The following is a 26,158-nucleotide window of genomic DNA, read 5'->3' on the forward strand; positions in this document are numbered from 1 at the left end:
AAAGTCACCTGTGCCCACCTGAAATCTACTCTGGTAGTCCTAGGATCCCGGCTAGATAGACCAAGACCCCTTTCTCAAACTGACAAAAAAAAAAAAAAAGTCATTAAAAAAAAGATTTGAAGAAAATCATCTAACCCCCTTTACTACAAATCAAACCCAATTACTTTCTAATTTGAACACAATCTGATAACCAGAGTACAAGCAGGGCTGTACACAAGAACAAGAAGCTGCTTCCATGGTAACTGGCAACAGAATTTTCTTGTAGCTTTGACATGCACGGTTGAGTTCCAGACCGCTCCTTTCTAAGTCAGCATATATCCCTCTTGCCGGGAAGGCAACTTCTTTTTTACCACGAGATAGTTACAAATATAGTAGCGTTGCTACTACTAGCTGCCTTCAATGAGCAGGCTTGACAGAGGAGGTATAATCAAATCCTACTTTGCTGCCAAGTGGCATCGCACGGCTCCCATTTTTTAGTCGAAAGGCAATATCCCCGACCAGCACTTTCCCCCTCCCCCTTTTTTGCAGCCAATACAAGTCTATTGTTGCCTCTATTATGCGCCAGTTACCGAGCCTTTACTCACGCTCACGTTTAACTGACACTGGCGCTTTTTACAATGCAGCAGCACGAAAAATCTCTTTCAGGAACATTTTATTGAACCCATCCAGTCAGAGACATTACCCGAAATGAAGTTGTAACCACACCGGCGTCGGCTGAACCCAATTATCTCGTAACTCATAAATTAAGAATTCAGAGGAAAAACACATAAACAACATCCGGAGAGACAGACCGTGGCATGGAAGAAAAAATCCTCAGCTCTGGAACTGAAGCTGCTGCCAGATTCCCACCCCTGTACGTTCCCAATATGCTCCCCAAGCCGAGTTCTCTTGCAAGCTTGTTTTGGAAAGAAAGCAACCAAACCGGGATCCCCTAAATCCAAACCTAGCATCCCAGACATCCCCATTTCCTACAGCGTGTCTCCTGCGGTGTTTACGTAACTGTGTGTCCTCTATCGTGTAAACAAAAGGCACAGCCCAAGAGGAGAGGCGCCCCGGGAGCGGTACCGTGGCCCCAGCGCTGCGCCCGCCCGGGCCCGGGGCTCTGCAGGTGGGGGCAGAGCTCTCGCTGTCCTCCGCCACTTGTTGCTCGTGGGTCCTGCAGCTCCGAAGCTGCAAGGAGGGGCTATGCAGGCGCCGAGCCCTGCTGCATTCCCTCCAGCACCTCCCCACTCCCCTACCCCCCGCGGCCTCGTGCCTCTAGGTCCCAGCTGCCCGCGCCAAGTCGGCTGCAGGAGGCCACGGCGCGGGGACGCCGCGCGACCGCTGAGCTCGGCGGTGGCGGGAACGGGAGGCTGGGTGCAGCATCGCCGGCCTCTCCGCTAGGAAAGAGCTCCGTCTCCCTTTTGTTAGCAAAAGCAAACACTGCCCTCTTCTTTCGCGACCGCGCCAACGCGCCGGCACTCGGGCAAGTCACACAGCGTGCTCCTGCCCAATGCTCCTGCCCAGTGCTCAGCATCTTCAGAGAGAGCGCGGGGCGTGCAGAGCCGCCCCTGGGCAAATTCCCAAGACAGCTCAGCACACGGGGGGCGCCCGGAGGCCCGGAGGGTGCCGAGCTGGCCGCAAAGGCCGCGAACGCTCCCTCCAACACCTCCGGGCTGCTAAAAGAACGTGCAGCCTGGAAAACCGGTGTTCCCAAATCGCGGCGGAGGATGCCGTGGGCCAGGCCAACAGCGGGCTCCTGGCTCCTACCCGCAGAGGCAGCGATAGCAACCGCCCCCCGCGGGGCCGGGCCGGGTAACTTTCCCTGCCTGGAGCCAGGCCAAGGAGACCCGCAGCTAGGCGGAGGGGCTGAGAGGCCGTGTCCGGCTGGAGGGAGCACTAGAGGCGCGCAGTTCGGGGAACAGGGGAGAAAGGCAAAGCGCGGGGAGAGCAGGAGCGATCACACAAGTCTGGGGATATCCTGTGGACCAGCGAGGGATCGTGTTGGAGGCTGCTAGTCAGTCAGCCATGGGGAGGCTTCAGGGATGGAGAATTGGAGGGCCCGCTGGAGAGGTGCCGGTGAATGGTTAGCCCTGGGAGACGCGAGAACCTGCAAGTTACCGGGACAACAGCGAGTTTGGACGGTCTGCGAGGTGCCTACGATCCACCCTCTTCCCCAAATTCTCTAGCCCCCCTGAGCGCCACATTCTCAGTCCACTTCGCGTCAAGCAGCGAAAAGAAGGTGTGGGTGCAGCCATCCCTAAGGACTCTAATTCACACCCAGCTGGACAAGGGAGAAGGGAATGACCGATCCCCTTAGCCCCTTCCATCTTAGCCCCGAGTTTCCTTTCCACACTCCTTCCACTTCGAATTTAGGAAGTGGGGGACGGTTGTCATGGAAACGTTTCCACCACCACCCCTCGGCTACCGCTCCTGGGGTGACTTAGGAGATTTGGGGGGCCGACCGGCTGGTGCCCACACCTACCTGTGGGGATCAATGCCGCAGCGGAGAGAAGCAACAGCAGAAGCCGGAGCCGGAGCCCAGGAGGCGGCGCCCCCGCCGCCGCAGCCGCCGCCGCCGCCGCCGCCGCCGCCGCACACTGGGATCCGCTCGGCAGCACAGCACTCGCCATGTCGGGCACCTGCCTCAGACTGGCGGCGGTGGCTTCCTCGGGAGCCTGAGCGAACGACTAATGAGATGCTAATAACATGCGCTGAAGGCGGAGCCAGGGACGACCAATCACAGCGCTAAGAGCCCAACCCGACTCTCCAAGGATTCCCCCTCCCCCACCTCGCCCCCTGGCGTTGGTGCTCGGCGACGCGCCCGCGCCACTTGGGGGCGGGGCCAAGGGGAGGGGCGTATGCAAATATGTTTATGTTAAAATTCTCTTTTGCTTCCTTAGGATCGTAGGAAAAGTGTTCTCCCGGGCGCTTGGTGCGTGGGGGCTTGGGCTCCAGGGGGTGGCTCTAGCTTCCTGTACACCTTTATTAAGAATGTTTATAGCAATCGCTACATCAGACCAACGACTGGAGAATCTCCCTCGGAGGTTCCCCTGCCCTGTACACTGAGTACATCAACCTAGAAACCAGACGTTGCATATTTTCCTCACTCACCTTGCACCGAAGGAATAGATCTTTGGGAAACCGAGGCTGTTCGGGAGTGGAGAGTGAGAGTGCAGGTTCCCGGATTAACAAAACAATCTGGGAGAAGTGCATGCGTGCTTTGCACGTCCGGCGGAGCGGGAAAGCCCGCCCGACAACCTAGCGGTAGACTTAGGCATAGTTGCAAGAAAGGAGCCGGAGTCGGGCTCTGGGGTTTTCGGGTCCGTGCCTTTGTGATAGATTCCTTCAGGAAAGGTAGCTGGAGGAGGCTCCGCTCAGGTTCCTCAGCTGGCTGAAGGTAGCCTTTCTGGCTTCAATATATATGTGTGTATTTAATATATATAATCATGTGTAATATTATATATTTACGATTGCACACGGTCTACAAAAACATCTCTTCTGTCAAGGCTTCCGGATGGAGTGCGGAGGCGGGAGAGGAGGCGCCCGTGTGAAGATAAGGGTTTGCCATCTTCCTCCTTCAGGGTTCAAACTGCCACGCCTGTACACCCCCAGTCAGTCCCTCCGGAGGCATGTGGGGACCAACAGGTGCTCTGAGCTCACCGAGTCTCTGTGAGAGGCTCTCCTGGCTGAGGAGACTCGTTTCTCCCAACCCACTTTCCCTCCTTGGAATTGCCTTTGCTTTTTTTCGAACCAACCAGCAGGCTCTCTTGTTTGTCTGTTTTTTAATTACTTATTTTCTTCCCCTCGTGTGCGATCTGACCCTCTGTTGCTCAAGCATCAAACTGAAGGACGAGCCATATTAAGTGTAAAGGTTTGTAATAATTTAAGTATTCATAGAATGCAGAACAATAAGATGTAGGAAATGTAATTTGCATAATAAATATCAATATCACAACACTAAAACAAATCATGACAAATTATCTTAGGCTAAATGACCAAGAGATTACTGAATGTAAATTGCTATGTCTGAGCTACCGTCTAGTAGAGCTACACCAAATGACTTGACCAGACCCTCTGTCCCCAACTTGCTAAAAATAAAAAATAAATAAATAAATAGATAGATAGATAGTACATATCAAAGACGACGTCAAGATCTGCCAACCCACCAAATGAGTTACACTTAAAAACAGCCTCCTATTATCCATTATGCATAAACTAATTTCAAGACTGCCCTGTCTTCACAGCCCTGGATAGCCTGCTCTATAATTATAAGCCCCACGCATGAACTGCAAGCAGTGCTCCAAGAGTAGGGAGAGCAGCAGGCGAATAGCACTAACGCGCAGGAAACCATCGCCAATGGTCACTAAGGCAATGTCCGGTCTACAACGTCCTACCTATTCTTACCACCTCTGGAGAGTAAAGCTAACTGGATCAGACCAAATACACAGCAGAATCCCAACAACATCAGAATTAACAATTTGAGGCCATGTAAATTCTGAAACTGATGTGTAAACCATCAAGTAAGGTCCTATATGTCAAGAACTCGAGCATCCTAACACAGTTATTATTACTACTTTTGCATTTATTGAGTTTTTATTAAATATTTTCCAAGTATAATCTCATTGAATCTTTGGAACAATCTTCATGATATTATTATTACCTACTAATATATATATATTTAATTAGAAAAGGGGAGATAGGCAGATTCCTGCATGCTCCCCAACTGGGATCCACATGGCAACCCTGTCTGAGAAGGATGCTCAAATCAACGAAACTATACTTAGCGCCCAGGCGGAGGCTGGAGCCAATTGAGCCAGGAAAAAGAGAAGGGGGAAAGAAAGGGGAAGAGAAACAGATGGTTGCTTCTCATGTGTGTCCTAACAGGGGGTCGAACCCAGGATGTCCACATGCTGGGCTGCGCTCTACCCACTGAGCTAACCTGCTAGGGCCCGGTTTAATATTTTTTAAACATCATTAGAAAGATTAAGTCATTGGCCCAAGGTAAAAGTTTCTAAGGTGCAGACGGAGCTTCTGCAATTAACCACTATGCTACACTGTGCCTCAATAAATATTTGTTAAGTGAATGACTACATTTCACATTACCATGAATAATAACCATAGCTACATTTTTAACATAAGGTGAAAATATGCCAGCAGCTCAGAAACATTTTTTAAAATAACAGGATTGCATTATACTCCTAAGGAAAAGCATTCCTCATGAAGCCGAATCTGCCAGAGTCTAGTCAGGCCCCAGTCCTCCCACACTCGGAACGCAGAGTGGGGACATTGGAAGATGTAGAGTATTTTCATATCCCTTCATTCTCTTGGCACATCAAATGAACACCTACTCAAATTTCCAGTTGGCAAAGAACAACATGGGACATTTTTGTAGAAAATGCTAATGCTGTATGACTTACCTCACCAGGGGAATGCAAATAGCTTTAGAAATTTCCACCAACACCCTCCAAAAAATGCCACCTGTGCCACAAGTTTAAGGAACTTGCACATCCAAATTCCCAGGTCATGGGACACTTTTATCACTGTGTCTCCATGGAAAGAACAAGAGCCACACATTTTGGATTAAGCTGCTGCTACCCTATCCACTAACCACACTCCTCCCCAACCCCCAGCTCTTTCACACTAAAGATCTTGCCAAGTGGTTTAACATATGGAACATGTGAAGAACGTATCAAATTCCCACAGCCGCAAAATGCAAGTTATGACTACCCTTGCTTTCTCATAGTAAAGCTCGTCATTTTCTGCTTTGTGGACTGGAACTCCTGGCCAACTACAAATTCCAACATTTCCCCCCTTGCTACATGGATTTAACCAATTTTGAAAACCAGATGGTGTTTTTGCCATTTATAACTGATAATCAATTGTTTTGTGAATTTAATTTTTCAAGTAAAAACTGAAATACTTATCAGAATTACAATCTGGGTGCTGCTTGTGTTAGAATAAAATTGCCAGAGCACCTAGAGCACAGTTCAGTTTTTTTTTCCTGGGAAAACTTTAAAAAGTGAGAGAGAAAGAGACCCTATATTGTTTGCCTTCACTAATACATTGAGAAATTTGGATAAACATATATGAATAATACACATGCAAGGGAGATTTGTGTTTTAGGGAATACATCAAAGATAGTCAGAGAGATCTAGTAACATTTTGCTTTTTTAAAATATTATACTAATTACGCCCTGCCAGGGAAGCTCAGTTGCTTAGAGCATCTGTTCTATACCAAGGCTGCAAGTTCAATCCTGAGTCAGGGCACATACAAGAATCAACCAATGCGTACATAAATAAGTGGGACTACAAATTGATCTCTTTCTCTTTTTCTTTCTTTCTCTCTTTATTCCTCTCTCTCTCTCAAATCAATAAAATAAAATGCTAATTACTTGAGTACCTATGTATATAAAGCAATAAAGACCAATTATTAGGGAAAAGAAAACAATCTTTGGAGTCAGCATTTGCCCTGCTTCTTACTGGGTTGAGGGTCCATAGGAAAGTGGTTTAACCAATTTATAGGCTCAATGCTTTTGTCCCCCATCCTACTCCCAAAATCACGTGTTGAAGCCCTGACCTCTAATGTGATAATGTTTGGAAGTGGGGCCTTTGAACAATAATTAGGTTGAGATGTGGGTATGATGATGAGGTTCCCATTATAAGATTAATTCCCTAGGCCTAAGGACAGACACCAGAGCTTGCTGTCTCTACCTGAAGGCGCTGAAGGAAGGCCATGTGAGTACACTGCTAGAAGGCAGCCTTCTGCGATTCAGGAGTGTTCTCACCAGAACCCAGCCATGTTGGCACCCAGCTCTCAGACTTCCAGTCTCCATAACTGGGAGAAAAAAATGTCTGCTATGTAAGCCACTGATCACAGTATTTGGTTACAGCACACCCAGATAACTAAAATAATCCTTAAGCTTTAGCTTCCATTGTCAAAGGTGTGTTAAGATTATAATAAATGTCAGCTCTTTTAGAAACTCTTCTATAAATAAGTTGGTAGTACGTTAGGATATTGGACTGGGTAGACTCTTGGTCTGTCCACTAGACAGCTTGTCTATACTTCAATTAAGACTAAGCAACTCATCTTTGGGGGCAACAGTCTATGAATCTTTATGAAATATAAAGCCAGCTAAATCCATATTCCTAAATGAGTAATTAAACACTTTGCCCACAGGTTTATTCTTCTACAGTTATAGAGTTGATAATAAACTCTTGCATATAAAGAGTTTAATATCAATTTGAATGAAAAGGAAGTACTGAAGTAGGATGCAGAAACCACATACACTGGATCAAGGAGCAGCTAATGTCCATGGAAAGGAAATTTTTCATAGGGACCAAGCCATAGTTTCTTTCATATATCTAAAAATATATCTAGTTATACATGGCTGATCCATATATATATTCAGTAAAAGAAAAAAATTAGAGCACCCCAATAGAACACTCACTGTTAAGTTCTGGGAATACAAAGATGAATGGGAAACATATCTATTGTCAAGTAACTCAGAGTATAGTAGGAGAAACAGACATATACCACAATAATTTATGTGATAAAGGTTTTTAAATATGTGCACATAGCTCTATGAGAACAGAGAGAGGATGCACACAACTGTACCCAAGGGGCAGGTGTGAATATATGTGTATAAAGGAAAATTCATGTTTATGATTCTTGGCAGTTGAACAAGACTCCACAGGGTAGACAGGGCTAGAGAGGGAAGGTGTGAGGACAGGAGAGGTTGTTTGCATGGCTCACAAGCTTAAGAGAGCCTGGTGCACTGAGGGAAAGGGGGTAATGACAGATAGAATGGCTGGATCACAGCTTGCCAGGTCGCAAGTGGCAAGAGAAGAGGTTGGGAAAAATACATAAGCAGCAAGGATTGCCTTAATTGACATGCTAAGAAGTTTTCATTGTGGATTATAGGTAATAGGAACCCACTGAACTAGTAGAATTTCACAGTCAGATTTACATTCTGGAAAGTTTATTCAAGTGATATCATGGTAAAAAAAGAAAAAAAAGAAAACGAAAGAAAGAGAGAGAGAGAGAAAAGTTTTAAAATGAATCCTACATTTGACCTTCAGCATTTGAGTAGATGCTGGTACCGTTCACCTAAGATATGTATAGCAATATGAAGCAGGTCCATTTGATTGCATATTATTTGTTTGGGAGATGGACAACAAGAAGAAGATTAATATTTTACTTTGGGCAAAATTGACTTTGAGGTGTCTATGAAATATTCAGCCAGGCAATGAATCACCACAATGCTGATTTAGAACTTAGAAAAGTGACTAAACTGGGAGTCAAGAGCATGGAGCTAGCTAAACAAGGAAGAAGTAGTGATTAACCATGTCAATTGCTACAAAAAAAGTCAAATAAATACAGTTCACAAAAATTATGAAGAGTTGACATTAGAGATAAAATTCTGAGGTTCAGTGTGTGACCAGCCTCACATTCGGTATAAACAGTTTGATTAAAGTTTGACAAAAAAGGAAAAAGATATGTGCTAAGTTTGCTTATCTTGCCAGTAGGGCAGGAAGATGTGATTTGCTAGTGATTTTCTAATATGGAAGAAATAGCTTTAGAGTTTTTCAATTTGACATTCAATTTCATTGACACTGACAGACAGCCTTGGGTAGCATAGAGGGACTGTTACAACTGAAATAACTCAACTAATTATCACATCTAGACCTTAGTTTTTACTTCCAAACTAAAATATGATTGGTCATGATGCTGCAAAAGTTTTTCCCACACTTTAGAAGTCATATTTTTCTGATATGATATCATAATTGTCAGATTTAGCTTTGTGATAATTTCACAGCAGTGCAGCACAACTTCCCAGGCAGCAGGATTTCAGCAAGATCCATTAAAAAGAGATATTGATATCTATAGATTTTCATAAAGCTGCTAATATAAAATAGCCATATTATGAATACGAGATTGTATCACTCATGCTGCTAAAATATGACAATAGTAATATAACCTTTTGTAATGTGAGTTGTAAACAGGACAAGTTCTGAATAGAAATTGTCTGGATAATTTATCTTGCAGTCCCAAACAGGGAATGTTTTTAGAACACTTCAAAAGCCCATCCTTTAGCTCAGAGCATCCTCCCGATGTGCAAAGATTACCAGTTCAATCCCCAATCAAGGCACATACAGAAACAGATTGATGTTTCTCTCTCTCTCTCTCTCCTTATTTCCCTCTCTCTCTCTCTAAAATCAGTCATTAAAAAAAAAAATTTTAAGCCCATTCTAGGGGTCTTATGATGGCCCTATGGTTTCAAATGACACTCAGATTTGTCAACTGCTTTTTGAATTGGATTTACTACTTTTGCTGCTTCTTTCTGGCGATCCTTGCATAACTAGTGGACTACTTAAAGATTTTATATTTTTATGCCAGAGTGCCCATGTTTATTCATTTCTCAAACTCTGTCAACTTAAATCAAACCATTGTCTGAATTATAGCAAACACCAAAATCTAAATTTCCAAAGGATTGAGTGTAATTTAGCAATGTACCTCACATTAAAGTCTATGCCTGGCTAAATCCCACGTAACTCTTTGAAAATGTAGGGGTTTGTCAAAAGGGTTCCAGGAAAGGAATAATCATCTTACTCTTGCAGATTTAGATTTTTTTTAAGTGATTTCAGCTCTCCAAGTGATTTCAGCTTGCAGCTACCCTACGTGGTATGTTGAATATCTTCTTTTACCTGTCCCCAGACTGTGAAAAACTGAAATTCAGTTTGTTTAAAGATTGTGTTTTGAAGAAAAGCAAGGCTTAATTTCAGTCTTTCATGTTTGTTGACAGCATTGTCACTGCTAAGTTATTTCTCTAAGACTTTTGTTACTGTACTAATATCTCTCTATAAATTTTATTTATGTGGCTTGGTCTGAGATGAATAACACATGCATGCAAAAATCTCTATAAAGATGCCAATACTCAGAGCAGGCACACTCTCTTACACCACAGTTAACAAAATGCAGTAAATAACATATAGTTGCAGAAGCGATTAGTACAGTTCATGACTTCAATTTTTTTTTTTTAAAAAGCCCTTATGATTTCTAATAATTGTTATTCATCTTCCATGTAAAGTGTTCCTCTTACTGTGGCAGCCTAGGCCCAGGAATGGCACTGCCAGTGAGGAGCGTGTCCAGTTGCTGCTCACCATCCCAGGATGAGGAAGTGTGACCTAGGATCAGGACCCCAGAGCCTACTCCTCTTCTCGGAGAGCTACTCCACAGGATGTTGGATTGTTCTTACTCTGCCATGCCATCTACTCACGTCCTGTGGCCAGAGTCAGTCACCTGGCTTCTCAGTTCACACAGCCGGCCTGAGGAGAACACTTTGCTTGCTAATGCAAAGACAGAGAAAAACCTCATAAAGTCAATTCAGACGTAAGAAAAGTTAGGAATTCCACATTGGCAAGTCCTCTGGCATATTAGTTTCCTAGAGAGGTACTTTGTAAAGCAAAATTGATTGTCTTACTATCAAATGCCACCAACTTACTTCATCTGATTTCGTTCCTATTTGAGTATGAAACAAACCGAGGGAGGAGTCCAGGCAGTGTGTCTACATTCTGCTCTTAAAAGGTCTCCCAAGGAGGGTAAAATTCTAGAAGGCCTAGAAGCATCATACTTGATATTTAGATTACTTTCTCCTCTTCTCAAATTTACAAGGCATCCATCACACTTGTATTCAAGATACCAATGTTATGCTGGTAAATTACATATGTTCAGCATCTACTGCAAATAGAATTTCTGATTTATAACCTAGAAAATTATCTCCTCTACCCTCTGGGTTTGCATTGAGGCTCATCTAGGTTTTTTGTTTGTTTGTTTGTTTGTTTTTTGTGGGTTTTTTGTTTTGTTTTTATTAAATATGCGTTTTGTTATGAAGATGAAAAAGGAAAAGAAAAAAATAAAAAGCTCTCCTCCATTTCCCTCTCCTCTATTGAATGCACTAGTAAAACAGTATTTTGATTTAAAAGAAATTCGACTGAGAACCTAAAGGTGTGTCATTATGGTAGCATTGTTTCTTCATCATCTGACTTTTTTCCCCAATTGGCAGTGCTTTTATTCTTTTAAAACCAACGAGACAGGGGCATTGGGAACGAACAGAGGAGCCCATAGTTAGTGAATACCTTGGGTTGCTATGGACTGTGAGTTCCTAGGAACTCAGCCTTTTTATCTTCAAATGTTCGAAATTAATTTGCTGAGCCATGCAGATGGACTCCCTCTCTTCACTAAAATTGGCTTTTAAATCACTGAAGTTTAGACTGTACTTTCCATATGGAAACAGAGGGGAGGTTTTTTTTCCCCCTTCTCTTTTTAAACTATATTGTTGATTTCTTTATTTTGAATAACTGAGAAAAGAGATCTGTTTCACAGAGCAGGAGGGCTGCAGCTAATACACAAACGTAGAGTACGTAACGCCAGCTCAAGTCAGTTCTCTGGAGCCTAGGGACACCCTAACCTGCTCCTTTTTGTCTCTCAGAGGCGGGCTGAAAGTCACCCAAATGGAACTGGTTTGCTGAATCAGGTTATAATAGCCAATTCCATATTCTCATCATTTTCAAAATATTGCCCCTCTACTCAGAAAGGCACTGCAAATACACACACACACCACACACACACACACAAGAAAAAAGAATCCACCTTCTTTCTGGAAAGACTCAATCTTAAGGATAGCTCAGCATTCTTAGTTCCCTAGTACTCCAGCAAGGCTGCAAAACTCAGAGTCACTGAAAGGACACCAGGAGAACAAGCAAGAAGTCACATCAGAATGACTATTACCATAGCCCCTGCTCGCTACTGACCAGTCTTTATGTTTCAGAGAACTGACAGAATGTCTTTTCAGGACTCTAAACTCTATAAAATACATTGTTTACAGATATGTTCCATTTTAGTTAAACCCTCTACTCTTGAAGGAGTTACCACTTTTCTGAAGGTTGCTCAGTCTGTTGACTATTAAGTTTGTTTATTAAGGTGGAAAAACAGAAAGGAGAACAGGAGGAAGTTATTATTTTAGGACACTATGTGCCAGGTGTGCCAGTGTGTCTTACATATATAATGTATTCTTTTTTTTTTTTGTATTTTTCTGAAGTTGGAAACGGGGAGGCAGTCAGACAGTCTCCCGCATGTGCCCTACCAGGATCCACCCGGCATGCCCACCAGGGGACAATGCTCTGCCCATCTGGGGCATTGCTCTGTTGCAACCAGAGCTATTCTAGCACCTGAGGCAGAGGCTATAGAGCCATCCTCAGCACCCAGGCCAACTTTGCTCCAATGGAGCCTTGGCTGCAGGAGGGGAAGAGAGAGACAGAGAGGAAGGAGAGGGGGAAGGGTGGAGAAGCAGATGGGCGCCCCTCCTGTGTGTCCTGGCCGGGAATCGAATCCGGGACTCCTGCACGCCAGGCCGATGCTCTACCACTGAGCCAAATGGCCAGGGCCTGTATTCTTTTTTTTTTTTTTACACACTTTCCTTTTTCTTTCTCCACTGATAAGTATATCATATAAAAAGGCCCTTTCTGGCAGCAAAATTTAAAATAGGCTTATTTTGATCCTGAAAAAGGTGAAGGGGTCACTGTTTAAATTTTTGCTGAGGGGATCCAGATCGTCAAACTACTTCACTGGATGAAAGGAGTAATACTGATAGAATCTGCATTCAAATGCTTTATTGTTATTTTTCTTTGGTCAGTTTAAAATGCATTTAGACAAAGGTATACAAATGTTAATCAGAGCTGAGAAATATGGTACAGTAGAGAGAAGCACCAATATTTCTCTCAAGTTTTAAGATATTTTTTCCTAATATCTTTCTCCGTTAAGCTCAAATGTTGAACATCTCTGCCTTCATCTTTCTTTACAATTGCTTTCTTGGGTATTTCAAAATTAATCAGTGAGGCAAATACTTATTGACCAATACACTCTGTTTAGCACTAAGGAGGCTACAAAGTTGAACAAGACATGATCTCTTATCTCAAAAAATTTATAATTGAGTTCAAGAGGCAAAATATGTGACACGTTAACTAGCAATTCAAGGCAGTATATGAGAAGCATCTATATGGAGAGGGAAAGAACAAGGCAGATATATTATAATCCTGTTAAATGATTTCTTATTGTACAGCTATAGTTGCTTCTAGAACTAGTTTACGTTCCTTATACAAATAAAACTAAAAGATCTTTTATAATGTAATTAACTCTAAACACGCTTGAACAGGCACTGGCACAGTGGGTGGAGCATTGACTTGGGAAACTGAGGACCTAGGTTCGAAGCCCCACAGTCCCCGACTTGAGTGCAGGTTCATCCGGCTTGAGTGTAGGATCATAGACATGATCCCATGGTCGCTGGCTTGAGCCCAAAGGTTGCTGACTTGAAGCCCAACTTCACTGGCTTGACCCCAAGTTTGTTAGCTTGAGCAAGGGGTCACTGGCTCTGCTGAAGACCCCTGGTCAAGGCACATATGAGAAAGCAATCAGTGAACAACTAAGGTGCCACAAATATGAGTTGATGCTTGTCATCTCTCTCCCTTCCTATCTGTCTGTCTGTTCATCTTTCAATAAATAAATTAATTAATTAATTATAAATACAAGCAAATTGCAAAAAAACCCCAAAAAACATTCACTATAGTTATACATCCAAATGATATGCCTATTGATATTGATGCTGGTTATTCTGAGTAGCTTCTTGAGGAAATAGATTCAGAACTGGATGAAAAATTTGCATATAAATTCTTTTTATATGGAGCAGTACCCTTTCCCTTCTTGCTTTTTTGTCAAGTCTTTCCTGCCTTTCAAAAACACAAAGAACATAGTAGCAAGCCGATTGATGTCCCCTTCCCCCCAAAAGAACATCTAAGTCCTAATCCCTGAAACTTGTGAGTGTTCCTTCACAAGGAAACTTCACCTTATATGGAAAAGTGGTCTTCGCAGACATGCTTAATGTAAGGATCTTGAAGTGAGGATATTATCCTAGTGGGCCTTAATTGCAATCACAGTTATCTTTATGAGGGAAGCAGGTGAGATTTGACATGCACACAAAGGAGGTGATGTGAAGACAGACCAGAGAGAGATTTAAAGATACTGGTCTTGAAGTCTGGAGTGATGCTGCCACAAACCAAGATAAACCAGCAGCAGCCAGAAGCTGAAAGAGGCAAGGAATAGATTCTCCTTTGGAGTTTCTGGGAACAGTGCGGCTCTGCCAATACATTGATTCCAGCCCAGCGATACTGACTGAAAGGACTCCAAACCTGTGAGCAAATACATTTACCTTGTTTTAAATCTCCAGGTCTATGGTGATTTGATACAGCAGCCTCAAGAAACCAATATACTAATGTTTATTGAATGGTCACTATGAGCCAGTTACTCTTATATAAGACATCTTATTTAATTCTTGCAACAACTGAGTATTATTATCATCATTATACGGGTGAGAAAAGTGCATTCAGAAAGGTTGAGTAACTTGAACAGATCTGACTTCCAATGCCCATGCTCTTTACACCACGCCGTATTTTCCCAGCACCTTCTCTTTTCCTTGACTGGCAGGCATTCTTGTGGCAAGTTAGGATAACCTAGCTCGTGTGAAATGTAACCAGCTTCAACATGTACATGAGTGCACTTCTCTCCTCCTTTCTACTCTACAGGTTCCTTTCTAATCCAACACATGCGCTCCAATCCCAACTTCACTTAAAATGCAGAAAACAAAACAAAATGCCATTTCCTTCTTGCTGTGGAACCTGACAGTGATTGGGACTGTGAGTCACCCTATGGAATAGGCTCAGCCTCTACCTGCCAAGGGGAATCATATCTTGGCCCCAGAGAGGGATTAAGGGTGGTTGAGGCCCCGAGCACAGAAGAAAATATTAGGCCCCTTACATTAGAAAAAAGTGTAAAGTTGGGGTTTTGTGGGGTCCTTCAGAAGTTGAGACCCAGGGCGCGAGGTTGGTGTGCTTTCCCTAAAATCCACCTCTGCTTGGCCCCAGATTGAAAAGTTTTTCCTGGCTAAGGCTGCAAATGCACATATCTGATGATGACAGTGTGTGCTCCTAGTTAACATTTTGGCAAAAAATACTTTCTAATAGAGAAGGGGGTCTTAAGTGGGGAGAGGAGTTAATTGTGTCTCTTTTTCCTCTTCTCCCCTTTGATGGCTGCCCTGGCCTTTGAAGTTGAATAAATACACAGCATGGTGGGAGGGGATGCCAGCTGCCGGAACACCACTGGCAGAAGACTGAAGAGCTGCTGCTTCCCTCTGTAGACTGGGAAGTGTGCCTATTGCAACACTTCTCTCCTGGGATATCTTGCCAGGGGAGCTGTCAGATTAGTCCCAACCTGCATGCTGGTTTGGAGGCCTTACTCAGGGTCAGCTCTGGACAAAGGTTTTCTGAGTCCAGCATTGTCTTCTTGACCATAGTCTCTTCTCTAGCTAATCATCTGTGACATCAGAAAAACAGTCAGAAAGGCCCTCTGTCTCTTTCCTCTTGCTTCTTTATCCCCCTCTTCATCGTGCCACCTCCAGTCCAGACCCTGTCGCTGTTTCACAGACTGATATGTCTTCTTCTTTCTTTTTCTTTTTTTTTTTTCTGAAGCTGGAAACTGGGAGAGACAGTCAGACAGACTCCCGTATGCGCCCGACCGGGATCCACCCAGCACGCCCACCAGGGGCGATGCTCTGCCCCTCAGGGGCGTCGCTCTGCCGCGACCAGAGCCACTCTAGCGCCTGGGGCAGAGGCCAAGGAGCCATCCCCAGCGCCCGGGCCATCTTTGCTCCAATGGAGCCTTGGCTGCGGGAGGGGAAGAGAGAGACAGAGAGGAAGGAGGGGGGGGGAGGAGTGGAGAAGCAAATGGGCGCTTCTCCTATGTGCCCTGGCCGGGAATCGAACCTGGGACTTCTGCACGCCAGGCCGACGCTCTACCGCTAAGCCAATCGGCCAGGGCCTCTTCTTTCTTTATTAAAATGCAAACTGTTTCATGCGCTAGCACTCATTAAGCACCTGCAAACTGTAAGCATTCATTAAGCACCTGCAATATACACTGCAAGGTGCTATAATAAGGCTCAGCACGGTGCCAGAGAAGTGAGCCACAGCAGCTTCATGGAAGGGGCGATAAGCAAGTAGCAAAGGGCTGTGAATGGAATCCAACTGAGCTTTTCCTGCAGGAAAAGGAAAAGGCCTCCCAGAGCATAGCTTCCTACTGTAGCAGACCCACCCAGATGCCACCAAAAGAATCCCAAAGACCATGGAAACAATCCCTAGGAGACAGCTCAACTTGAGTGACCAAATGTTTGAGAACAACCAAATCTGGGGATCAAACAGTGGAGGCAAAACAAAATCAAAGAACACAGAAGAACCTGGAAAGGAAGAAAGAGATGGCGACTCAAGTAAGTCAAATAAAGAGCTGGGGAGAAGGCACCGTGCTTAGCAATCCACAGGTTAGGAGAAAAAGAAGATTCAAAAGCATGTCCTCCACATTAAATTTAATTTCTAAATTAAAAAAAAAAGGAAAAAAATTTAAAAATAAACAGGGGGAGGGAGAGGGAGTGAAGTTAAGAGATACAAATATATACCCCCTCCAGATGAGATATAAAACTGAGACTCATGGACATAGATAAAAGTGAAGTTCTTACTAGGGGAGGGGTTAAGAGGAGGGGAGTAAAGAGGGACAAATATATGGTGACAGAAAATGATTTGACTTTGGGTGATAGGCATATAACATAATCAACAGTTCAAATGCTATAGAGATGTTCACTTGAACCTTATGTACTCTTATTGATCAATGTCACTCCATTAAATTTAATTGTTAAATTTAAAAAATGGAAAAAAAGGAGAAATTAAAAAAAAGAAAAAAGCATGTCCTTTCACAAAGAAGACAATAATCAGCCATGAACATGTTCAGGTAGAAACTTTTGGGGCCTGGTACTGGATTTGATTAGGTACCACCTTTCTTTCCTTGAGGATTCAACTAAAACCTCATCTTTTACATGAAGCCTTTCTAACTTAAGAAAACAATATTAATAGTGCTAATATATCTATTAATAATAATAAAAATGTATTGAACACTTATCATACACATGCCAGTGTTTATGCTAAGCTGTATCAAATTTAGTACTCTATAATAAGGAGATGCTATTCTTATCCATAGTTCCTTATTCATAGATAAGGAAACAGTGGGTTAGAAATATTGAGTTGTTTACTCAAGGTAACCAACCACTGAGTCCTATTGTAGCAAATCCAGTAAGGAAATTGAACCTAAGTATTTTTTAATTCTGAACTCCATGTTATATTGCCAGATACATGGTAAATAATATGGTTGCACACAGCCACATGTACACACATACATGTGTACCCTGTGGTATCATTCTTATAAAGCTTGTCCTCTGTGATGCCTCTTAGGTGTTCTTCAAATTCCCTCATTTCACTACATGCCTTGAACTGATTTCTTTCTTCTACTTTTTCTAGAAATGTTGGTCAGTTGTCTCAGTATACAGTGATGTTTATTATGCATGGCCTCCATAATATAAAAAACATCTCTCCCCATCTGCAATTCTCCATTTCATGGACCATGTCTTTGAATATCCTTTGATCTCTTATTTTTATCTTTCTAAAATTTTTTCACTTTAATTTTTTTTATTTATTCACTTTAAGAGAGAGAGAGAGAGAGACAGAGAAAGAGAGAAGGGGGAGGGGAGGAGCAGGAAGCATCAACTCCCATATGTGCCTTGACTAGGCAAGCCCAGGGTTTCAAACTGACAACCTTGGTGTTCCAGGTCGACACTTTATTCACTGCGCCACCACAGGTCAGGCACTTATTGATCTTTTATTTTAATACCCAGCATAATACTCATTCTCTCTTCCCTCAAGGTAAATTCATTACTACTATAGGCAATTTTTTTCTTAGTTATAAAGGGTCAAAGCTGGCCCTGGCCAGTTGGTTCTACAGTAGAGCATCGGCCAGGTGTGTGGAAGTCCCAGGTTCGATTCCCAGTCAGGGTACGCAGGAGAAGCGACCATTTGTTTCTCCTCTCTCTCTCTCTCTCTCTCTCTCTCTCTCTCTCTTTTCCCCTTCCTCAACCATGGCTCAAGTGTTTCAAGCAAGTGGCCCCTGGCACTGAGGATGGCACCATGGCCTTGCCTCAGGTGCTGGAATAGCTCAGTTACTGAGCAACGGAGCAGCAGCCCTGGATGGGCAGAGCATCACCTGGTAGAGGGTTTGCTGAGTGGATCCTGGTCAGGGAACATGCAGGAGTCTGTCTCTTTGCCTTCCCACTTCTCACTTAATAAAAAATAAAGGGTCAAAACCAGAATACAAATGAATAGCATGATGACAAGTTATAGGTTTCTCCACAGTACATTGGGAGCCCAATGGATTAAATGCACTGCAGTCCGATCTTTGGCTGAGAATGGACCCTCTGCCATGTTAGGTCAATAGGACTCAGTGGCTTAAACTTCTTTAACATGCATCAAAAACACTTGGGGGGGGGCTGTTAAAACACAGATTACTATGTACCATCTTCAGAGTCTCTGACTCAGTAGCCTGGGACAGGGCTCTAGAATTTGAATATTTTACGAGTCCCCAGTTGCTGCTGATGCTGATCTGGACTCCACATTGTGAAAACCTTTGATGTCAAGAAATGTATTTATATACCTATTTTAGAACTAAGTAATTTAACCAATCTGGGCTGCATGGGACAGTGTGTAATGGACAATCTATGTGAACATGTATATAGAACTGTCCAAAGCATATATATTCAAATTTTTCTTTTTCTTTTCTTTCTTTCTTTCTTTTTATTAGGGAAGATGTATTTATTTTTACTCATTGACACATATTTAAGCTTATTCTTTCCAATGAACTGTTGAAAGGAGAGTCAACCCATGAATAATGGTAGGAAAAAAACCCTGCATTGTGAAAACTTACATTTATGAGATTACATTTGAGAAGAAAATGATATATATTTTTTATCCTCATAACTTCCTGTGAAGCAGCATCATAACATAGTGTGTCTAAGTGAACTCTCATGTCCAACAGGCCTTATACAAACAACCGATACTCCAGTGACTAGTTGCACTACTGTGGGCACAACTTAAGTTTCCTGATTCATTTAAAACATTAGAGAAACTCTGATTGAGCACTTTGTGGTGCTGTTGCTAGGATTAACAGAGATGAAGCAAGAAAGGCGCTTACACCCTCTCTGACATTTGATAACTACCCCATGAACATAGGTGCCCTTGCCCTAGTCCTACTCCGGGCCTTAAACAAAGAAGGGAGTTGCTCAAGGCACCTAACCTGCTGCGGCCAGAGCTGACCCTCTCGAGTTCAAGCCCAGACTCTGGTGTGGGTGGTTTCAGCACACTGCAGATTCCCTGAGCTGCTGTGGGGATGGAGGTCTCCGTTAATGAAGCCTCAGGGAATGGAGCTTTTTATTCCACATTTTAAAGGCAAACAAAAACCCTTCATAAATCATTTGAAGAAAAGTTGCATGTATTCATAGCTGCCCAGGACAAAAATACCTCTGAGCCCAGCTTCTATGACTCCTGTCCCAGTTGAATGTAAATAAGGCTCATCCAGGAAAGAAGAAGAAGGTGCCTTATTCCACCTCAGTGGCACATTTCAGGTGTTCTCTTTCCTTTTCAAAATAAGGTGTCTGCTAACATCCCTTACCCTGATTGGTAGGTTGATGTTAGTGTGAATGTGTTTCAGAATAGGGTTCCATTTGTATTTTAAGTCGTTCATATTTAATTATGGGAACCAAACTTGTTCTTCATTAACATACATACATTTCAAGCATTAATTAGCTGGCAGACAGAGAGAAATGGGGGAAGTTAAGAGAACCCTGGGATATCTGCTCTGTCTTCCTGGGAACTGTCAAAGTCTTTCCTCCAAACCAGTGACTAGCTGGGGAATGGGACAGGATGAGGTGGGAGTAGGACCTCCTATTTTTTCTGTACCTAGCCCCCTGCCTAGTTCCCCAAGTAAACATGCAAGTAAAATCAATGTATCACGTGGCGAATAGAATTTCAGGACAGGCCCTCAAACTCCACTCAGCCAGATTGCCGTCCCTGCACCCTTTCTATATAGGAACTCTGGAACAGCGAGTGTTCCATCCTCTCGCTTCCCTCTTCCCCCACTTTCTTACCTAACTAGAGATTAGGCTTCTTCCTTAGGTCTAGCATATGAACTTGGGCAAATTACTTAGCCCTCTGAGCCTTAGATACCTTAATTTTGAAAAAGAAATAACCTCTCCCTCATTGGGAGCAGTCAGAATGATAGGAGATGCTATAAATAAGGCTCCCAGCGCAGAGCCTGTTCCTGGGGGACACTTAGTGAATGCTTATTCATTCATTCCAATTGTCCGACTGCTATTTGGTCAGTTCTGAAAATAAACACTATGTGCACCTACTATGAGCCAGGCACTAAGCTGGCCACTGGAGAGACAATGACAGGCCAGACACTGTTCTTGTCTCAGGAAATGTACAGTCTAGCCAGTGCAATGGTTCTTGTCCCTGGGTATCAGTCAAGTCTGGTGGAGGAAGCTCTTCCTGGATTCTACCCCAATCTCCTGACTGGGAGTCTCTGGGCAGAACAATGGTACATTAAAAGCTCCTCTGATGTTTCTGATGCATAGACAACATTGAGAACCACGCTGGAATTCAATCTCTTCTCTCCCCTTCCCTCAATCGCCACAACCCCACCCCACTCCAGCATTAACTCTGTCTCTTCCTTTTCCTTCCTCTTGCCCCAGGGAAACAGCACAGTTTAGGTCTTCTGATACATTCCTTGTTATTTTAGTTACTATTTTTATTTTAATTAGTATTAAATATTGTTTTGGTCATAATCTTTGTTGACTAGTATCTTGGCACCCAGCCCTCCACTGCCCATGTATTTCTGTTTCCGGTAATAATATTTATAACAGACAAGTCGTCATTGAAATGCATCTCCTTTGTTAATAATGGTTATGCTTATAGACTTAACAGCATTGTCCAGTTACAGCTACTCCTTTTCTAGAGCCCCAGTATTCCTTTTTGGTCCTTTTCTGCCCATCTTCAGGTCCTACCGTAGGGGCTGGCTTCCTTCAGTTCATATTAATTAATGTAACAAATTATAGTAGTTGGGAGCTCGAGTTTTTCATCTAGATCAGGATGGTTATTGGTTGGCAAAACAATATCTTTGGATGACAGAGGCTTTAGGATTACTAAGTTCGTACCAAATGCTATAGTTAACGATGATGATTTATCACTCATCAAATAAATCTCGATAGTACAACTGAGTCCTTCAAAGATCCAACCAATTTAGCTCTGAATCAATACCAAATGTTATCCAAACATCGTCCTGTTGTAAGACACTGGACCCTTGACTGATCAATAGACAGACAGATATGCAGGCCATAGGCTGGTCAGTTATAATTCTAAGTTGCCAGTTAAAAAAAAATAAAAGGAAGAAAAAGGTTAAAATCACTAGATTGGATGGAATAGGCTGAAGTGTTTTCAAATGGATTTGAGAAACTGAACTGTTCCCAGGCGGAGAGATAAAATGTGAAGCTGCAGTCCGTCTGGCTTTTTGGCTCGCTTAACCTTTTAACTGCCGGATAATGAGGAATCAGCTATAATTTAGACACAGTATTCTTTTCACAGATTATACTGAGGTTTAGGAGGTGGAAGAGAGAGCAAAGTAGAGAGAGAGAGAGAGAGAGAGAGAGAGAGACTGACTTAACATCATCTTCTTCCAGCAGGGAGACCAGTACGCCCTCCCTAGGAGGCACATCAAGGGAGTGTTGCCCTCTGCGTGTTGTTGTGATGAATTTCAAGTCAAGAGGGAGCTTGAATTGGATTTATGACAATTGGAAGAAAAGGGATTGCAATCTTTATGAGCCAATGACATGAAGAGAGAATGAAGGATCATTTCAAATGTAAAGCAAATTAGATGACAGGGGTTAGACCCTTCAGTAGCAACATCATGCCTGTAGAGTGTTTTTCAAATACTTCACATCCTTTACCCTCCCCTCAGGTTTTGCATCATTATTGGCATGCTTTTTTTTTTTTTTTTTTTTTCATTTTTCTGAAGCTGGAAACAGGGAGAGACAGTCAGACAGACTCCCGCATGCGCCCGACCGGGATCCACCCGGCACTGGCATGCTTTTTAAAAACATACTTAATACTCTTACAGAGTAAAAGCCAAATAATGAATGGACAAAAAAAAAAAAAAAAGAGATCTACTAAACAATTCACTGAGCCATGTGATAAACCAGGGACTGCCTTCCTTTCCCTTTAGGTCTACAAGGAACCTTGCCAGTCATCGGGTCAAATACCAAGCCTCTAGGTAGGAGCACACACTCAAACCATTCAGGAGAGGGCGTCACATTTTTAAATTTCTTATGGAAGGAGATTTTTCTAGCTTCTTCAAGTTGCTTGTTCTGCTTTTCAATCTCTGAGCAAAACCAATAAACTCTGCCTTGTGTATTTCTGAGCTCTTGCCTTACAATGTTAAGACCTTGCCTTTAACCTTTTTGTTCACCCCTAGCCCTTCAAAAACACCACCCACCCACATTGTTCTGATGGGGACATTGCCTATAATTAAACTTCACTCTAAACTGAAGATCTTTCTTATACTATTGTTTAGCGTTTAAGGAAACATAAATTGACATCTGTATATTATAAATACAATATGTATCCATCCTGTGATAGGTCAGTTCTTTCTGTTTCTCATCAAAGCAGAAGCCAGCACGGCTTTCCTCCTTCCATCCCAAGTTTAGCTCTGCCTCCCTGCCCCCATTCTTGGTCATGATTCCAAGCTTCTTGGGGTTAATCTACTTTTTCACCTTTCATTCCTTGTGTCTCTTAAGAAGTTGGCAAAGTAATAAGAAAAAGATTCTAGTTCTAATCCAGCTCGGGTCTGTGCTCATTGAAGACGAAAATATAAAGAACTTGAACCCAGTTTTGGAATTAATAAGGTTGGAGAGGGCTAAGACAGAAATAAAGAGATGACATTTCTCATTTCCCTGCAGTTTTAACATTGGAACAATGTGGCTGAAAGTTCAAAGCTTTTACTCTCTCAGCTCTGTCAAGTCTGTGAGCGTAAACAAAGATATTTCCTTTCTATCCAATGGTCTCGACATATTTTGTTCACGCATCTCAATAATTATCCTCATTACAAAAGCAGAGAGCGAGAGATAATAATTCAGGATTTAGGCCAAGTTTTTTTGGGATGTGGTGGCCAGCAAGTAAAGACAAGGCTCTCTACCCCCGAGACCATTCGTTTTCCAGCCAGTCATTCCAAAGGGACTTTCCTTGCCCCTTTCACCAGCATCTCCCTTGAAACACAAATGGCCAAGAAGATCCACAGTCAGCTCTGGAATAATAATTTCTCTGCTCTTAAGAAAGTTCTCTCTAGAGATTCTTTGTGCCAAGTGGAGGCTTAGATGATCTAAACATTTAAGTGCATATTGATTGCAGTCAGATACTGTACCCTGACCTGAATCGCAAGCTCTGGACTATATTTCTCAGGAATACTAGCTTTTTATGTATTAACCTTCTGCCAGCTCCTCCTGGAACAGGGTACAGAGGCCTGTGCAGGGGTTAGAGTTGTCCCTATTAAGCTGTGCAGGAGCTTGACCTTGAGAACTGATTTTTGCATTAGCTTAACATTGCTACAGATTCTTTAAAGAATCTAAATAATTGGGCAGCCGTTCTACTTAATTTACTCGTTTTGTCATTTAAAAAAATAAAACAAAACTAGAAAATAAAAACAACACCACAAGTACAGGTTTCTCTCTTTATCTAAGTTGTGATGTTATCACTTACTGACCTCTAGCTCTGGCTGTGGGGAGGGAAGGGATCTCGAAGAGACTGGACAGACACAAGTGAGAAAAAAGCATGCAGGTTATGTTGAGCAAAAGAGAGTGTCAAGATATTACAGAGACATTAAAAAATCATCTGGTTCAGTCAACTGCATTCAGACAAAGAAAACCATAAAAATTTTCCTTTGTCTGGGGAAATGGGGGCCCAGATGAGGTAGCTGGTTAAGTGTTTTAGTCAAGGTCGCACTCACACAGCTTGTGAGTATCAGAAGTAGCCTCATAACCCAGTGCCTTGCCCCCAAGTACAATACTTGACAAAGGAGAGTTTAGCTCATCCACAGAAGGGCTGGAAATGTCTGGTCCCTTCATCAAAAACCAACCACCTCCAGACCAGACGGCTAGCATTATAAAATTAATTTTTTTTCCAAAAAAGATCTTTTGAAAATGGAAGATGGAGTAGTATGACTGAAAGGTCTGTCTGAGAAGCATGAGATAGATGCACACAGGAAGAATGTTGTCAAGGATAGGCTGGCAAGGGTCCCGCCGGAAGCTGCATGGACTTCAAACCAAATTACTATAGTGATTTCCATCAGCCGATGGGATTCTTAAAAAAATAACATTTACAATGTAATCTCCATTCTAAGTAATTGCCATTTCCCAAGAGCCAATTGGTGGGAAGGGTATATCCATCCCAGGGAAGATGTGTCTGCTCCTGAAAATTTTACCTCCCTTCAGTTGACTTTTGATTCAACATTCACAAAACATTCTTGTGTTTACCTACACACACACACACACACACACACACACACACACACACACACATGTGTGCACACATGAACACACAGGGCTCCTCAAAAGACCACAAGATAGCTCATCTCTGGGACCTCAATCATTATATGCGTAAATTTCAGATGTACTCAATCCACAGTAAAGAGCAAAACAGTGCCGGGCAGTGATATCCCCATATCAAAGAACAGAGTTGAAACTCCCATACAATTATGTTTGATCACAGTAGAAGGTGAAATCATTAGATTAGCAAGGTGCAGTAGAATAAAAATGATGTGTTAGCGGGGGTTCATTACACGGTATTTTCAGAGCCAGGAAGATCAATGCGTTCATGCATCATGAATTAGGCTCCAGCTTTAGCCTGCCCTGCTCTCTGGAAACCCAACATGATCTATCACCAGCCATACATCACCGTTTCAGGACTGCACATTAACGAGAAAGCTGCTGTTTCCTCTTGTCAAGCTGACCAGCTGCCTCTATCTCTCTGCAGAAGGGGAAATGTTTCTGGTTCAGGATTTTACTTTTAAAACAATAAGGGGCACGGGAGGTCAGTGTCATTAGGATGGTCATGTGGTCTGATCTTTGGATTGAACCAATGCTTCATCTGATGGTTCTTTCCAGCCTCTGACCATTCTGGATCCAGGCCTGCAGGAAATCACTGCTATGGCTTTAGATGTTAGATAAGAACACAGCTTCTGTGACACACCTACAGTCTTCTGGGGCATGCCCTCTATCCCCCACAGGGTTTTTGTTTAACATCATTAGTATATATTTAGAAGGCTCAAAGGGAGATTCCTATGTAAAATGTCCCCCTCTTCTGTGCCCACGACCCCTCTGTCCACCCCATGTCCCACCTCGTACCTTAATAGAGCCTCTTTCAGCACCCAGCAGTTTGCCACTAACCCTCTTCCTTCATTTATTCTCAGTCTACCTCATTTCCCCCTGCCTGATCCCGCACCTGCTGGTGCGGCCCCTCTCCCGGCTGGTGTTCCGACACCTGCAGACAGCTCTGACCGCTGCTTTTAATCGGCGTTTAGCCAGTCTGTCCATATTTAGTTCTTTTAATCTCTCCTCATCATTCAATCCCTCCAGCCTCTTCATCATCTTTTTCTTTTCTTGGTGTGTTGCTCTTTCCTGAGTTTTATCCAATTTGTCTACATCATGCCCACCAGCCCCGAACCCCATCACTGCAGGGAGAGTGGTGGGCAGAGCCTCTACCCACCCTTGTCATCTCCTCTAGCACTTACTGAGGTCTACTCCTCACCAAAGAAGAAGCAGGAGAGGCTTGGGGGGTGAACTTTGGGCCAGACCGGCCCCTTCCTTGTCTGGCTCATTGCTGAAACACAAGGAAAAGTGTTGGAAGCTGTTTGTTAGAATGAAAGAGACAGAAGTAAATTATGTGGAAGAACTTTCCAATGGTCATTCTGTGGGGAACAGAAGAGACCATGACCACATCTGCCTTGAACTCTGGGAGAAGGAGGCTGTCTCTGGAGGTCCCAATCTTCTCCCATATCTAACCGACAGGGCTGACAGTGAGCATCAAGGATGATATCTTGATAGCTGTGCTCACCTTTGGGGAATGAGATTCTTCCAGAAAACACAGGACATGTGAT

The 26,158-nt window shown here is 43.2% G+C and overlaps 1 protein-coding gene across 12 annotated transcripts in view; it reads right to left on the reverse strand.

The window, feature by feature from the left end:
* CADM1 (cell adhesion molecule 1) overlaps positions 1–2,641 on the reverse strand; it is a 409,576-nt gene extending 406,935 nt beyond the window's left edge. For 6 of the 12 annotated variants that reach the window (XM_066245262.1, XM_066245246.1, XM_066245217.1 and 3 more), the window contains exon 1: positions 2,465–2,641. In XM_066245262.1, the coding sequence (XP_066101359.1) occupies positions 2,465–2,612 (148 nt within the window). In that variant the 5' untranslated portion in view covers positions 2,613–2,641. Of the gene's footprint in view, positions 1–2,460 lie in introns of all 12 variants that reach the window. The other 6 variants (XM_066245253.1, XM_066245238.1, XM_066245200.1 and 3 more) reach the window with 1 other exon arrangement.
* Between the last annotated feature and the right edge of the window lie 23,517 nt (positions 2,642–26,158).

This window comes from Saccopteryx bilineata, chromosome 1 (genome assembly GCF_036850765.1).
Source record: "Saccopteryx bilineata isolate mSacBil1 chromosome 1, mSacBil1_pri_phased_curated, whole genome shotgun sequence".
NCBI classification, from domain to species: domain Eukaryota; kingdom Metazoa; phylum Chordata; class Mammalia; order Chiroptera; family Emballonuridae; genus Saccopteryx; species Saccopteryx bilineata.